The 16,583-nt window shown below is 37.8% G+C and overlaps 1 protein-coding gene across 1 annotated transcript; it reads left to right on the forward strand.

Moving 5' to 3' along the window:
* Positions 1–1,384: 1,384 nt before the first annotated feature.
* LOC140179130 (uncharacterized) lies at positions 1,385–16,319 on the forward strand. Its single transcript, XM_072217764.1, has 5 exons — positions 1,385–2,119; positions 15,075–15,296; positions 15,549–15,918; positions 15,982–16,187; positions 16,308–16,319. Exons 1-5 carry the CDS (start codon positions 1,385–1,387, stop codon positions 16,317–16,319), a joined length of 1,545 nt encoding a protein of 514 aa, XP_072073865.1.
* Positions 16,320–16,583: the final 264 nt, after the last annotated feature.

A 16,583-nucleotide genomic window follows, 5' to 3' on the forward strand; every position in this document is an offset into this window, starting at 1 on the left:
AGGCTCCAAGTCCGTTGAAGACTACCATAAGGAAATAGAAATGCTTATGATTACTGCCAACATAGAATAGGACACTGAGGTTACTATGGCACGATTTGTGGGTGGTTTGAATAGAGCAATTGCTGATGTGGTGGAGTTACATCATTATGTGAAGATGGAGGATTTGGTCAGTATGGCAATGAAGGTGGAAAGGCAACAACAAAGAAGAGCACCAAGAGGATTATCGCATGCTAATCCAAAGTGGGAGTCTCGTAGTGCTGACACAACAAAGACTAAGGGTGTTGAATCCAATGCATTGCTTGATGCTACGAAGAAGATAGGTAATTCTAACTCTTCTTCTGCTACTTCTAGACATCGAGATATTAAATGCTTCAAGTGTCATGGTATAGGTCATTATGCTAGTGATTGCCCAAATAGGAGATTGATGGTTATTAGAGGAGATGATATTGTGTCTGATTCTGATCATGGTGATGACTCTGATCATAATAGCATGCCATCTTTGGAGGATTGTTCTGATGGTGATGTTGAGTATGCAGTCCATGGTGAATCTTTTGTTGTTAGACATGCTTTGAATTTGCAGGTGAAAGAAGATAGTCTAGAGCAACGCCACAATCTTTTTCACACTAGATGCTTGGTGGGTGGAAAAGTGTGTAGTCTAATAATTGATGGCGGGAGTTGGACTAATGTGGCTAGTACACTTATGGTGGAGAAATTGGGTTTGACATGTGTTCGACATCTTAAACCATATACGTTGCAGTGGTTGAATGACAGTGGAGAGATCAAGGTTGACAAACAGGTGACAATTGCATTCTCTATTGGCAAGTATGTTGATGAGGCATTGTGTGATGTGGTGCCAATGCAAGCTTGTCATTTATTATTGGGGCGACCTTGGTATTTCGACCATCGAGCATTTCATGATGGTTACACGAATCGATTCTCCTTTGATTTTAATGGTCGCAAGATCACTCTTGCTCCTTTATCACCTAAGGAGGTTTACCTTGACCATTTGAAGCTTCAACAGGATACCAAGGGGAACATGGGATGTGAGATCACAGAAAAATCTTAGAGAAAAGAGACTATGAGAGAAAAGAATATAGCAAAAGGACCAAAGGTGAGTGAAAAGAAAGAAAAGAGTCCATGTCATGAGAGTAGTACAAATACAAAAAAAAATTGAGAAAGTTGAGAGCAAATTGTATTTTTTTGCAAAAGATAGAGATTTAAAGAGTGCTTTAATAGGCAAGAAATCTTTGTTTATGGTTCGGTTTAGGGACACTTTATTATCTGACACTGACCTTAACCCAAATTTGCCAAATAGCTTTGTCTCTTAGTTGCAGGAATTTGTCGATGTCTTTCCTACTGACATACCACGTGGTTTGCCTCCATTATGTGGGAGATTGAGCACCAAATTGATTTTATTCCTGGTGCTAGCATTCCTAATAGACCAGCCTATAGGAGTAATCCTGAAGAGACAAAGGAGCTTCAAAGGCAAGTGGAGGAGTTATTAGCCAAAGGTCACATCCGGGAGAGTATGAGTCCATGTGCTGTACCAGTTTTGTTGGTTCCAAAGAAGGATAGTACTTGGCGAATGTGTGTGGATTGTCGTGCAGTCAATAAAATTACGGTAAAGTATCGTTATCCTATCCCTAGGTTAGATGACTTGCTTGATGAGTTATATGTTGCATGCATATTCACTAAAATTGATTTGAAAAGTGGGTATTATCAAGTTAGAATGAAACCAGGGGATGAATGGAAGACTGCATTTAAAACAAAACATGGGTTATATGAGTGGTTAGTAATGCCTTTTGGGTTAACTAATGCCCCTAGTACTTTTATGCGTCTAATGAACCATGCTTTGCGAGACTTTTTGGGTAAATTTGTTGTTGTTTATTTTGAAGATATTCTCATTTATAGCACTTGTTTGGATGACCACTTGTCACATGTTTCAGATGTTTTGGAAGTGCTTCGAAAAGAAAAATTATATACTAATCTTAAAAAGTGCACTTTTTGTATTGATCAAGTTATATTTCTTGGTTTTATTGTGAGTGCGAGTGGAATTGAAGTTGATGAGGAAAAGGTAAAGGTTATTCGTGAATGGCCAACGCCTAAGAATGCTTCTGAGGTACGAAGTTTTCATGGGTTAGCTGGGTTTTATAGAAGATTTGTAAAAAATTTTCTGCTATTGCTACGCCTCTCACAGAGGTTATAAAAAAGGATGTTGGATTTAAATGGGAAAGGGAACAAGACATTGCATTTCATACCCTAAAAGACTGTTTGTGTTCTGCTCCTATTCTTATTTTACCTAACTTTGATAAAACCTTTGAGATTGAATGTGATGCTTCTGGCATTGGTATAGGTGCTGTTTTAATGCAGGAAAAATGAGCCATTGCCTTCTTAAGTGAAAAGTTGAATTTAGCTCAGCGTAAATATTCATATATGACAAAGAATTATATGCTTTGGTTCGGGCTTTAGAGGTTTGGCAACACTACCTCTTACCTAAGGAGTTTGTGATTCACACGGATCATGAATCTTTGAAGCACTTAAAAGGACAAGGTAAGCTTGATAAAAGACATGCTAAATGGGTGGAATTTATTGAAACATTTCCCTATGTGATTGCCTTTAAACAAGGTAAAGATAATGTCATTGCTGATGCTTTATCTTGGAGGTATGATTTGATTACTACACTTACCTCTAAGTTATTGGGATTTGAGTTTTTAAAGGAGCTGTATGTCACTAATTCTGACTTTTCTGCTATTTATGCCTCTTGTAAACATAGTACATTTAACAAATTTTATAGACATGAAGGTTTTCTGTTTCGTGGTAATAGAATTTGTGTGCCTGCTTGTTCTATGAGGGACTTACTTGTTCTTGAATCACATAATGGGGATTTGATGGGTCATTTTGGTGTGCATAAGACATTGGACGTGTTATCTGAACATTTTTACTGGCCACGTGGTGCACGAAATTTTGATTCACACTTTTCACAACTCCGCACAACTAACCAGCAAGTGCACTGGGTCGTCCAAGTAATACCTTACGTGAGTAAGGGTCGATCCCATGGAGATTGTCGGCTTGAAGCAAGCTATGGTCATCTTGTAAATCTCAATCAGGCGGATTCAAATGGTTATGAGTTTTGATAATTAAAAGATAAATAAAACAGAAAATAAGATAAAGGTACTTATGTAATTCATTGGTGGGAATTTCAGATAAGCGTTTGGAGATGCTTTGTTGCTTCTGAACCTCTGCTTTCCTATTGCCTTCTTCCAACCATGCGTACTCCCTTCCATGGCAAGCTGTATGATCCTCTCGGATGAAAAATACCAGGTACATCTTCTGCACGGCTAATCAACTGTCAAATTTCTCGTCTCGGATGAAAAATACCAAGTACAGCTACCGCACGGCTAATCATCTGTCGGTTCCCGCTAGCGTCAAAATAGGACCCTTGTCCTTTTGCACACTGTCACTGCGCCCAACATTTGCAAGTTTGAAGCTCGTCACAGTCATCCCTTCCCAGATCCTACTCGGAATACCACAGACAAGGTTTAGACTTTCCGGATCTCAGGAATGGCTGCCAATTGGTTCTAGTCTATACCACGAAGTTCCTAATCTCACGGACTTGGTCCGTGTATTAGAGACCCAAGAGAATATACTCCGTCTGTCGTCCAATGACTATGTTGAACATCATGTAGACCGCTTTGTGGTTGTCAGGCACGCGGATCTTGGCTAAGCGAGTAACGAAAATAGTGGGTGATTATCACGGGTCACCCCTTCATTCTGACTTAACTGAATTAAGTACGAGAGTATATCTTGGAGAAGAAGTAGGCATGAATTGAAAGGGAAACAATAGTACTTGCATTAATTCATGAAGAACAGCAGAGCTCCACACCTTAATCTATGGGGTGTAGAAACTCCACCGTAGAAAATACATAAGTGAAAATAGTCTAGGCATGGCTGTATGGCCAGCCTCCAAGTCCAAGGATGATAAAGTTTTCCAAGTATGGTAAAAGTATGCGAATACAATAGTAAAAAGTGCTATTTATACTAAACTAGTAAATTAGGTTTACAGAAAATGAGTAACTAAGTGCAGATAGTGCAGAAATCTATTTCCGGGGCCCACTTGGTGTGTGCTTGGGCTGAGCATTAAGCTTTACACGTGCATAGGCCATTCTTGGAGTTAAACGCCAGCTTGGGTGCCAGTTTGGGCGTTTAACTCCAGTTCTGGTGCCAGTTCTGGCATTTTACTCCAGAAAAGGGTCTTTGGTGGGCGTTTAGATGCCAGTTTGGGCCATCAAATCTCGAGCAAAGTATGGACTATTATACATTTCTGGAAAGCCCAAGATGTCTACTTTCCAACGCAATTAAGAGCGCTCCATTTGGGCTTCTATAGCTCCAAAAAATCCATTTCGAGTTCGGGAGGGTCAGAATCCAACAACATCTGCAGTTCTTTTTCAGCCTTTGAATCAGATTTTTGCTCAGGTCCTTCAATTTCAGCCAGAAAATACCTGAAATTACAGAAAAACACACAAAATCATAATAAAGTCCAGAAATGTGATTTTTGCATAAAAACTAATAAAAATATAATAAAAAGTAACTAAAACATACTAAAAACTATGTAAAAACAATGCCAAAAAGGGTATAAATTATCCGCTCATCACAACACCAAACTTAAATTGTTGCTTGTCCCCAATCAACTAAAAACAAAATAGGATAAAAAGAATAGAAAATACAATAAATCTCAAAAATATCAATGAAGATTAGTTTTAATTAGATGAGCGGGACTTGTAGCCTTTTTGCTTCTGAACAGTTTTGGCATCTCATTTTATTCTTTGAAGTTCAGAATGATTGGCATCCATAGGAACTCAGAATTCAGATAGTTTTATTGATTCTCCTAGTTCAGTATGTTGATTCTTGAACACAACTACTTTATGAGTCTTGGCCGTGACCCTAAGCATTTTGTTTTCCAGTATTACCACCTGGATACATAAATGCCACAGACACATAACTGGGTGAACCTTTTCAGATTGTGACTCAGCTTTGCTAGAGTCCCCAGTTAGAGGTGCCCAGAGCTCTTAAGCACACTCTTTTTGCTTTGGACCACGACTTTAACCGCTCAGTCTCAAGCTTTTCACTTGACACCTTCACGCCACAAGCACATGGTTAGGGACAGCTTGATTTAGCCGCTTAGGCCGGGATTTTATTTCTTTGGGCCCTCCTTTCCATTAATGCTCAAAGCTTTGGATCCTTTTTACCCTTGCCTTTTGGTTTAAAGGGTTATTGGCTTTTTCTGCTTGCTTTTTCTTTTTCTTTCTTTTTTTTATTTTTTTTGCCATTTTTTTTCGCAAGCTTTGATTTTCACTGCTTTTTCTTGCTTCAAGAATCAATTTTATGATTTTTCAGATTATCAATAACATTTCTCCTTTTTTTTATTATTCTTTCAAGAGCCAACAATTTTAACATTCATAAACAACAATATCAAAAATATGCACTGTTCAAGCATTCATTCAGAAAACAAAAAGTATTGCCACCACATCAAAATAATTAAGCTAATTTCAAGATAAAATTCGAAATCCATGTACCTCTTGTTCTTTTGCAATTAAAAATATTTTTTTATTTAAGAAAGGTGAAGGATTCATAGGACATTCATAGCTTTAAGACATAGACACTAGACACTAATGATCATGTAATAAAGACACAAAACATAGACAAAACATAAAGCATAAAAACCGAAAAACAGAAAAATAAGAACAAGGAAATTAAAGAATGGGTCCACCTTAGTGATGGCGGCTAGTTCTTCCTCTTGAAGATCTTATGGAGTGCTTGAACTCCTCTATGTCTCTTCCTTGCCTTTGTTGCTCCTCCCTCATGGCCTTTTGGTCCTCTCTGATTTCATTGAGGATAATGGAGTGCTCTTGGTGCTCCATCCTTAGTTGCCCCATGTTGGAACTCAATTCTCCTAAGGAGGTGTTGATTTGCTCCCAATAGTTTTGTGGAGGAAAGTGCATCCCTTGAGGCATCTTAGGGATTTCTTGATGAGGAATTTCCTCATGCTCTTGTTGAGGTCCATGAGTGGGCTCTCTTATTTGCTCCATCCTCTTCTTAGTGATGGGTTTGTCCTCATCAATGAGGATGTCTTCCTCTATGACAATTCCAGCTGAATTGCATAGGTTACAGATGAGATGAGGGAAGGCTAACCTTGCCAAAGTTGAGGGCTTGTCTGCCACCTTGTAGAGTTCTAGAGGTATGATCTCATGAACTTCTACTTCCTCTCCATTCATGATACTATAGATCATGATATCCTGGTCTATTGTAACTTCAGACCGGTTGCTAGTAGGAATGATAGAGTGTTGGATGAACTCCAACCATCCCCTAGCCACGGGTTTGAGGTCAAGCCTTCTTAGTTGAACCGGCTTGCCTTTGGAGTCTCTCTTCCATTGAGCTCCTTTCATACAGATGTCCATGAGGACTTGGTCCAACCTTTGATCAAAGTTGACCCTTCTAGTGAAAGGATGAGGATCTCCTCTCATCATTGGCAAGTTAAATGCCAACCTCACATTTTCTGGACTGAAATCCAAGTAATTCCCCCGAACCATTGTGAGCCAATTCTTTGGGTTCGGGTTCATACTTTGATCATGGTTCTTAGTGATCCATGCATTAGCATAGAACTCTTGAACCATTAAGATTCTGACTTATTGGATTGGTTGGTGAGAGCTTCCCAACCTCTTCTTCGAATCTCACGTCAGATCTCCAGATATTCACTCTTTCTAAGCATGAAGGGGACCTCGGGGATCACCTTTTTCTTGGCCACAACTTCATAGAAGTGGTCTTGATGGACCTTTGAGATGAATCTCTCCATCTCCCATGACTCGGAGGTGGAAGCAATTACCTTCCCTTTCCTCTTTCTAGAGGTTTCTCCAGTCTTAGGTGCCATTAATGGTTATGGAAAAATAAAAAACAGAGCTTTTTCCCACAGTAAACTTAGAAGTGTTGCTCGTCCTTGATGAATGGATTTTTGACGGTTTAGAAATTCACTAATAAAATCTCGTTGTAAAGTATAGTTTCTAAACCAAGCAATAATCCTTTCATACAAAAAGTTGTTTGTCACTAGTACAAACCCCTAAAATTTATAAACCGAAGTATTGGACCTCGGGTCGTTCTCCCTAGGAATTACAATGAAGTGTCTTGTTATTGGTTATGAGTTATTTTGGGGTTTTGGATAAGGAGCATGAAAAGTAAATGGCAATGAAAATAAACTAACAACTATAAAAGGCTCTTGGCAAGGTGTGAGAACTAGAAGTCCTATCCTAGTTATCCTTCTCAATTGTGATGAGAATTGTTCATTGCTACCACTTAGTTAACCCTTACTAATTAAAGGAAAGTCAAGTGGATGAATTGACTTGAGCCACAAGTCCTAGCCAACTCCCAAGGAAAGACTAGCTTTAGTGCACTCCAAACCAATTAGCAATCTCTCCAATTATCAATCAACAAAGGAATTAGATAACTCAAGTGTCACTAATTACTCTACCTAGGCCAAGAGGAACAAAATCTACACTAAAACTAAAAGAGACATTTCAACAAACACATAAAGTGCAAGAGGAGTAAACATTATTAAATGCAAGAATTAGAGGAATCTACAACTACAAAAACAAGAGATCAACAATAGAAAAGCAAAGAAGAACAATTATTATGAATTACCTCTTATTGAATTGGAAGAAAGTAGAAGGAACAATACTAGATCTACAACAAAATATAAGAACAACATAAAGGAAATTACAACAAAGGAATAGAAGGAGATTGAATGTAGCAACAAAGAATATTGAGAAATAGAGGTGGAAGAAAGCAAAGATTAAAACCTAGATCTAAGAACTAAACCTAATCCTAATCCTAATTCTAGAGAGAAGTGAGAGCTTCTCTCTCCAAAACTCTAAGCTAAAAGTGATTAGTTAGTTGGGAATGATGATTATCATTCCCCTTATGATGTCCTTATGCCTTCCCCTTAATCCTTCATCCTTTTATTCCTTTCCCTTAGCAATTTGGCGCCAAAAATGGGTTCAGAAACCCTCTCAAATCGCCAGGCACGTGTTGCATTAATGAGGTCATGTGCCATCATCGGCGCGTGCGCGCATGGTACGCGTGCGCGTCCCTGGTCGATTCTGCAATGTGCGCGTGAGCGCCTTGTGCGCGTGCGCATGCATGGCTAACTTTGCTTCTTTGACTTTTTATGCTTCTCTCCACTTGTATGCTTCCTTCCTTGCTTCCTTTGATCCATGCCTAGCCTACTTCAATCCTGGAATCACTAGCAAACACCTCAAGGCATCTTATGGAATCAAAGAAGAACTAGAATTCATCAAAATAAGGCTTAGAAAGCATGTTTTTACACTTAAGCACGAATATGGGAGAGATAACAAAATCATGCTAATTCCTAGGCTAAATGTGACAAAAGGTTATCAAAATACTCTGAATTCAATGCAAAACAAACCGTCAAATTGGGGTTTGTCAGTCCTCGAGCAAAAGAAGAAAGAAAGGAGTAGAAGAAGAAGAAATGGAGGAGATAAAGGTGTGTGAATGGTTCGGCCAAGGGGATTTTAGGTGGTTATGATGTGTGAAATTGAAGGTGGTAAGGAGGGGTATTTATAGGGTAAGGGAGAGAGGGAATTCGGGTATGAAGGGGTGAGTTTGGGAGGGAAATGGTTTGAATTTGAATGGTGAGGTATGTGGGGTTTATGATGGATGGATGTGAGTGGTGAAGAGAATATGGGGAAGAGGTTAGAATTTGATAGGTGAATGGTATTTGGGGAAGAGTGTTATGGAGAGGTGTGAAGAGGAGAGAAGAAGAGGTGGGGTATCCTAAGGTGTCAAGGAATTCTGCTCCCTGTACCATTCTGGTGTTCAAATGCCCTCAGTGTGCTAATTCTGGCGTTAAACGCCAGCTCTGCTACCTTTCCTGGCGTTAAACGCCAGTCTGCTGCCCCTTTCTGGTGTTTAACGCCAGCCAGACACCCTTTTCTGGCGTTAAACGCCAGTCTGTCTGCCAATTCTGGTGTTTAACGTCAGCCAGACACCAGTCACCCTTTTCTGGCGTTAAACGCCCAGAGTGCTGCCCATTCTGGCGTTTAACGTCCAGAATGCTGCCAGACTGGGCGTTAAACGCCATTCTGCTATCCTTACTGGCGTTTAAACGCCAGTAAGCCTGTCCTCTAGGGTGTGCTATTTTTTATGCTGTTTTTTATTTTGCTTTAGTTCTGCAGCTATTTTTATGACTTCACATGATCATCTACCTAAAGAAAACATAAAATGACAATGGAATATAAATAAATAAATATAATTAAATAACATTGGGTTGCCTCCCAATAAGCGATTCTTTAATGTCAATAGCTTGACAGTGAGCTCTTAGAGAGCTTCACAGAGACACAGAGCTTGATGGTGGCCTCCCAACACCAAACTTAGAAGTTGAGTGTGGAAGCTCTGTTTGACTCTGTATTGAAAGAAGCTTTTCATGCTTCCTCTCCATGGTTACAGAAGAAGATCCTTGGGCCTTAAACACAAGTTAGTCCCCATTCAATTAAAGGACTAACTCTCCTCTGTCCACATCAATCACAGCTCTTGCTGTGGCTAGGAAGGGTCTTCTAAGGATGATGCATTCATCCTCATCCTTTCCAGTGTCTAGGATTATGAAGTCAGCAGGGATGTACAGGCCTTCAACCTTCACTAAGACATCCTCTACAAGTTCATAAGCCTGTTTCATTGATTTGTCTGCCATCTCTAGTGAGATTCTTGCAGCTTGTACCTCAAAGATCCCCAGTTTCTCCATTACAGAGAGTGGCATGAGGTTTATTCCTGACCCCAGGTCACACAAAGCCTTCTTAAAGGTCATGGTGCCTATGGTACAGGGTATTAAGAACTTTCCGAAATCCGGTTTCTTCTGAGGTAATTTTTGTTGAACCAAGGCATTCAGTTCATTGATGAGCAATGGAGGTTCATCCTCCCAAGTCTCATTACCAAATAACTTGGCATTCAGCTTTATGATTGCTCCTAGATACTTAGCAACTTACTCTTCAATAATATCTTCATCTTCTTCAGAGGAAGGATCTTCATCAGAGCTCATGAACTGCAACAGTAAGTTCAGTGGAATCTCTATGGTCTCTGTATGAGCCTCAGATTACTTTGGTTCCTCATTAGGGAACTCCTTAGTGGTCAGTGGACGTCCATTGAGGTCTTCCTCACTAGAAATCACTGCCTCTTCCTCCTCTATAGGTTCGGCCATGTTGGGTATATTGATGGCCTTGCACTCTCTCTTTGGATTCTCTTCTGTATTGCTTGGGAGAGTACTAGGAAGAGTTTCAGTCACTCTTTTACTCAGTTGACCCACTTGTGCCTCCAAATTTCTAATGGAGGACCTTGTTTCAGTCATGAAACTGAGAGTGGTCTTAGATAGATCAGAGACTATGGTTGCTAAGTCAGAGAGGCTCTTCTTAGAATTCTCTGTCTGTTGCTCAGAAAATGATGGAAAAGGTTTGCTATTGCCAAACCTATTTCTCCCACCATTATTATTATTGAAGCCTTGTTGAGGCTTCTGTTGATCCTTCCATGAGAAATTTGGATGATTTTTCCATGAAGGATTATAGATGTTTCCATAGGATTCTCCCATGTAATTCACCTCTTCCATTGCAGGATTCTTAGGGTCATAAGCTTCTCCTTCAGAGGAAGCTTCTTTAGTACTGCCGGATGTAGCTTGCATTCCAGTCAGATTCTGAGAAATCATATTGACTTGCTGAGTCAATATTTTATTCTAAGCCAATATTGCATTTAGAGTATCAATCTCAAGAACTCCTTTCTTCTGAGTCACCCCATTATTCACAGGATTTCTTTCAGAAGAATACATGAACTGGTTATTTGCAACCACTTCAATGCGTTCCTGGGCTTCTGCAGGCGTCTTCTTCAGATAAAGAGATCCACCAGCAGAGTGGTCCAATGACAGCTTGGACAATTCAGACAGACCATCATAGAATATACATAGGATGCTCCATTCTGAAAGCATGTCAGAATGACACCTTCTGATTAATTGCTTGTATCTTTCCCAAGCTTCATAGAGGGATTCACCTTCCTTCTGTCTGAAGGTTTGGACTTCCACTCTAAGCTTGCTCAACTTTTGAGGTGGAAAGAACTTGGCCAAGAAAGCATTGACCAACTTTTCCCAAGAGTTCAGGCTTTCTTTAGGTTGTGAGTCTAACCATATCCTAGCTCTGTCTCTTACAGCAAAGGGGAAAAGCATAAGTCTGTAGACTTCGGGATTAACCCCATTGGTCTTAACAGTGTCACATATTTGCAAGAATTCAGCTAAGAACTGATGAGGATCTTCCAATGGAAGCCCATGAAACTTACAATTCTGCTGCATTAGAGAAATTAATTAAGGCTTAAGCTCAAAGTTGTTTGCTCCAATTGCAAGAATTGAGATGCTTCTTCCGTAGAAGTCAGAAGTTGGTGCAGTAAAGTCACCAAGCATCTTCCTTGCATCTCCACCATTGTTATTGTTTTCGGCTGCCATCTCTACTTCTTTTTCAAAAATTTCTGTAAGGTCCTCTCCAGAGTTTTGTGCTTTAGCTTCTCTTAGCTTCCTCTTTAGAGTCTTTTCAGATTCAGGATCAGCTTCAACAAGAATGTTCTTATCATTGTTCCTGCTCATATGAAAGAGAAGAGAACAGAAAAGAAGAGGAATCCTCTATGTCACAGTATAGAGATTCCTTTATGTGAGTAGAAGAATAGAAGAATGAGGTAGAGAGAAAATAAAGAGAATTCGAACACAGAGAGAGGGAGAGGGTTCAAATTTTAAGAAGAAGAGAAGTGTTAGTAATTAAATAAATAAATAGAAAGAGATGAGAGAGAGAGAGAGAGTATTCGAATATTAATTTAAAATAAAAGAAAAATATTTTTGTTTTTATTTTAATTATTAATTAGAATTCGAATTTATTAAAAGAAATAAAATAAAATTAGAATTTAAAATAATTAGTTAATAAAAAAAGAATTTTGAAAGAGTTGTTAGTGGTTTTCGAAAATTAGAGAGAGAAAAGTAGTTAGGTGGTTTTGAAAAAGATAAGAAATAGTAAAACAAACAAAAAGTCAAGTAGTTAATTGAAAAATATTTAAAAATAAATTTTGAAAAGATAAGAAGTTAGAAAAAGATTTTGAAATTTAGTTTTGAAAAAGATATGATTGAAATTTATTTTGAAAAAATATTTGGAAAGGAAATTAAAAAGATTTAATTTTTGAAATTAAAGTTGATTACTTGACTAACAAGAAACTAAAAGATATGATTCTAGAATTTAAAGATTGATCCTTTCTTAATAGGCAAGTAACAACTTGAAAATTTTTTACTCAAAACATTAAATGTTAGCACTAATTTTGAAAATTATGAAATAAAATTAAGAAAAAGATTTTAAAATTAATTTTGAGATTTTCAAAAACATGAAAGAAAAATGAAAATGTTTTGATTTTTGAAAAAGATTTGAAAAGATAGAATTTTTAAATTGAAATTTTGACTTGACTAACAAGAAACAACTAAATTCAAAAATTTTTGACTAAGTCAACCCAAAATTTCGAAATTTATGAGCAAAATAAGGGAAAGATATTATTTTTTTATTTTTGAATTTTTAATGAGGAGAGAGAAAAATAACAAAATGACACAAGACATAAGAATTTAAGATCAAAACAACTAATGCATGCAAGAACACTTTGAATGTCAAGATGAACAACAAGAACACTTTAAAGATCATGATGAACATCAAGAACATATTTTTGAAAATTTTCAAGAAAAGAAAGACATGCAAGATACCAAACTTAGAAATTTTTAATGTTTAAACACTATGAATTCGGAAATGCATATGAAAAACAACAAAAGACACAAAACAAGAAAATCACAAGATTAAACAAAGAGAATCATCAAGAACAACTTGAAAATAAAAGAAGAACATAATGCATATATTTTCGAAAATTCAAGAAAAATTAAAACATGCAATTGACACCAAACTTAAAATTTGACACGAAACTCAAACAAGAAACACAAATTTTTTTGGTTTTTATTATTTCATTAAATTTTTTTTGTATTTTTCGAAAATTATTTTGGAAAAGAAAATAAAGAAATTCAAAATTTTTAATAGGAATTCCAGGATTCATGCAATGGTAGTCTAAAGCTTCGGTCCAAAAGGAACATTTTTTTTTAATTTTTCGAAAATAAAAAATAAAAAGCTTAAACATAAAATAAAATTACCTAATCTAAGCAACAAGATGAACCGTCAGTTGTCCAAACTCGAACAATCCTCAGCAACGGCGCCAAAAACTTGGTGCACGAAATTATGATTCACACTTTTCACAACTCCGCACAACTAACCAGCAAGTGCATTGGGTCGTCCAAGTAATACCTTAAGTGAGTAAGGGTCGATCCCACGGAGATTGTCGGCTTGAAGCAAGCTATGGTCATCTTGTAAATCTCAGTCAGGCGGATTCAAATGGTTATGAGTTTTGATAATTAAAAGATAAATAAAACAGAAAATAAGATAAAGGTACTTATGTAATTCATTAGTGGGAATTTCAGATAAGCATTTGGAGATGCTTTGTTGCTTCTGAACCTCTGCTTTCCTATTGCCTTCTTCCAACCATGCGTACTCCCTTCCATGGCAAGCTGTATGATCCTCTCGGATAAAAAATACCAGGTACGGCCTTTGCACGGCTAATCAACTGTCGGATTTCTCGTCTCGGATGAAAAATACCAAGTACAGCTACCGCACGGCTAATCATCTGTCGGTTCCTGCTAGCGTCGGAATAGGACCCTTGTCCTTTTGCCACTGTCACTCCGCTCAGCATTCGCAAGTTTGAAGCTCGTCACAGTCATCCCTTCCCAGATCCTACTCGGAATACCACAGACAAGGTTTAGACTTTCCGGATCTTAGGAATGGCTGCCAATTGGTTCTAGCCTATACCACGAAGATCCTAATCTCACGGACTCGGTCCGTGTATTAGAGACCCAAGAGAATATACTCTGGCTGTCGTCTAAGGACTACGTTGAACATCATGTAGACTGCTTTATGGTTGTCAGGCACGCGGATCTTGGCTAAGCGAGTAACGAAGATAGTGGGTGATTGTCATGGGTCACCCCTTCATTCTGACTTAACTGAATTAAGTACGAGAGTATATCTTGGAGAAGAAGTAGGCGTGAATTGAAAGAGAAACAATAGTACTTGCATTAATTCATGAAGAACAGCAGAGCTCCACACCTTAATCTATGGGGTGTAGAAACTCCATCGTAGAAAATACATAAGTGAAAATAGTCTAGGCATGGCCGTATGGCCAGCCTCCAAGTCCAAGGATGATAAAGTTTTCCAAGTATGGTAAAAGTATGTGAATACAATAGTAAAAAGTACTATTTATACTAAACTAATAACTTAGGTTTACAGAAAATGAGTAACTAAATGCAGATAGTGCAGAAATCCACTTCCAGGGCCCACTTGGTGTGTGCTTGGGCTGAGCATTGAGCTTTACACGTGCATAGGCCATTTCTGGAGTTAAACGCCAGCTTGGGTGCCAGTTTGGGTGTTTAACTCCAATTCTGGCGTTTTACTCCAGGAAAAGGTCTTTGGTGGGCGTTTAGATGCCAGTTTGGACCATCAAATCTCGGGTAAAGTATGGACTATTATACATTTCTGGAAAGCCCAAGATGTCTACTTTCCAACGCAATTGAGAGCGCGCCAATTGGGCTTCTGTAGCTTCAGAAAATCCATTTCGAGTGCAGGAGGGTCAGAATCCAACAGCATCTGCAGTCCTTTTTCAGCCTCTGAACCAGATTTTTGCTCAGGTCCCTCAATTTCAGCCAGAAAATACTTGAAATTACATAAAAATACACAAACTCATAGTAAAGTCCAGAAATATGATTTTTGCATAAAAACTAATAAAAATATAATAAAAAGTAACTAAAACATACTAAAAACTATGTAAAAACAATGCCAAAAAGGGTATAAATTATCCGCTCATCACCACGCATGCGTAGAGATGTTGAAAAATTTTGTGCTAAGTGTGTTGCATGTAAACAGGCTAAATCTAAGTCTTTACCACATGGTTTGTATGCCCCTTTACCTGTTCCTATGCATCCGTGGGTTGATATTTCTATGAATTTTGTTCTTGGTTTGCATCGAACAAAAAAATGTCGAGATAGCATTTTTGTTGTGGTAGACAGATTTAGTAAAATGGATCATTTTATTGCATGCCATAAAACTGATGATGCAACAAATATTGCTGATCTGTTCTTTAGAGAGGTTGTGCGTTTGCATGGTGTTCCCCCAAACTATTGTTTCTGATCGTGACGTAAAATTTTTTAGTCATTTTTGGAAAGTTTTATGGGATAAATTAGGCACAAAATTATTATACTCTACTACTTGTCATCCTCAAACTGATGGTCAAACTGAAGTAGTACATAAAATATTAGGGACCTTTTTACGTGCTGTTGTTGGTAAGAATTTGAAAACTTGGGAAGATTGTTTACCTTTTATTGAGTTTGCTTATAATAGAACTATTCATTCTTCTACTGGGTTTCTCCTTTTGAACTTGTTTATGGTTTAAATCTTTTAACTGTTTTGGACTTATTACCTTTGCCTTTGAGTGATATTGTTAGCTTGGATGCAGAAGGTAAAGCTAAAAAGGTTAAAGCAATGCACTTGAAAGCACGTGAATCGCTTGAACAGAAAAATAAGTTGATAGCCCAACGGGTGAATAAAGGTCGAAGACAACTTATCTTTGAACCTGGTGACTGGGTATGGGTTCATTTGAGAAAGGAGAGATTTCCTACTCAAAGAAAATCCAAGTTAGACCCTAGGGGTGATGGTCCATTTCAAGTGCTCGAAAGGGTCAATAACAATGCTTACAAGATTGACCTTCCAGGTGAGTATAATGTATCAGCTACTTTTAATGTTTCTGACCTATCTCCTTTTGCTTGTGATGCAGATTCGAGGATAAATCTTTTTCAGGAGGGAGGGAATGATACGAGCCCTATGGGACAAACTGAGAACTGTCATATGCCAATTGGTCCAATTACAAGAGCAACAACTAAAAGAATAAAAGAAGGTTTTGCAAACATGGCTAAATCATGTGTTCAAGAGATGCATCAAGAATTGGGCAAGATAATGATTAACGATTATCAAAAGTCACACGTCTTACTATTTTACAAGATGCATTGAAGACTCTCATTAGTCAAGATGAATTAAAAGAGACATCACTTTCTTAGAATTTATTCTATGTTTATTTTATTTTTTGTTATTTGTTTGTTTTAGGCCCAATTATGATTTAACCCATATTTTATTCTAGTGAACTTATGAGTTAGGGATTTAAATTTAAGAGGTATAAAAATCTTCTAAAATTTGATAGCCATTTTTTTTTCCTTAATTTTATGAATGAAATTTTCTTTGAGCTTCTTTGAAAAATTTGGGTGTGAACAAGTGAGGTAGAGTGATTCCATTAGCTGTTGTATCAAAAAATCAAATTGAGATAGAAAAATTTCTTTCTTTAATCTTCCATCTTATCCTGGGTTATGTTCCGTATCAATAATA

This window comes from Arachis hypogaea, chromosome 15, assembly GCF_003086295.3.
Source record: "Arachis hypogaea cultivar Tifrunner chromosome 15, arahy.Tifrunner.gnm2.J5K5, whole genome shotgun sequence".
Lineage (NCBI taxonomy): Eukaryota > Viridiplantae > Streptophyta > Magnoliopsida > Fabales > Fabaceae > Arachis > Arachis hypogaea.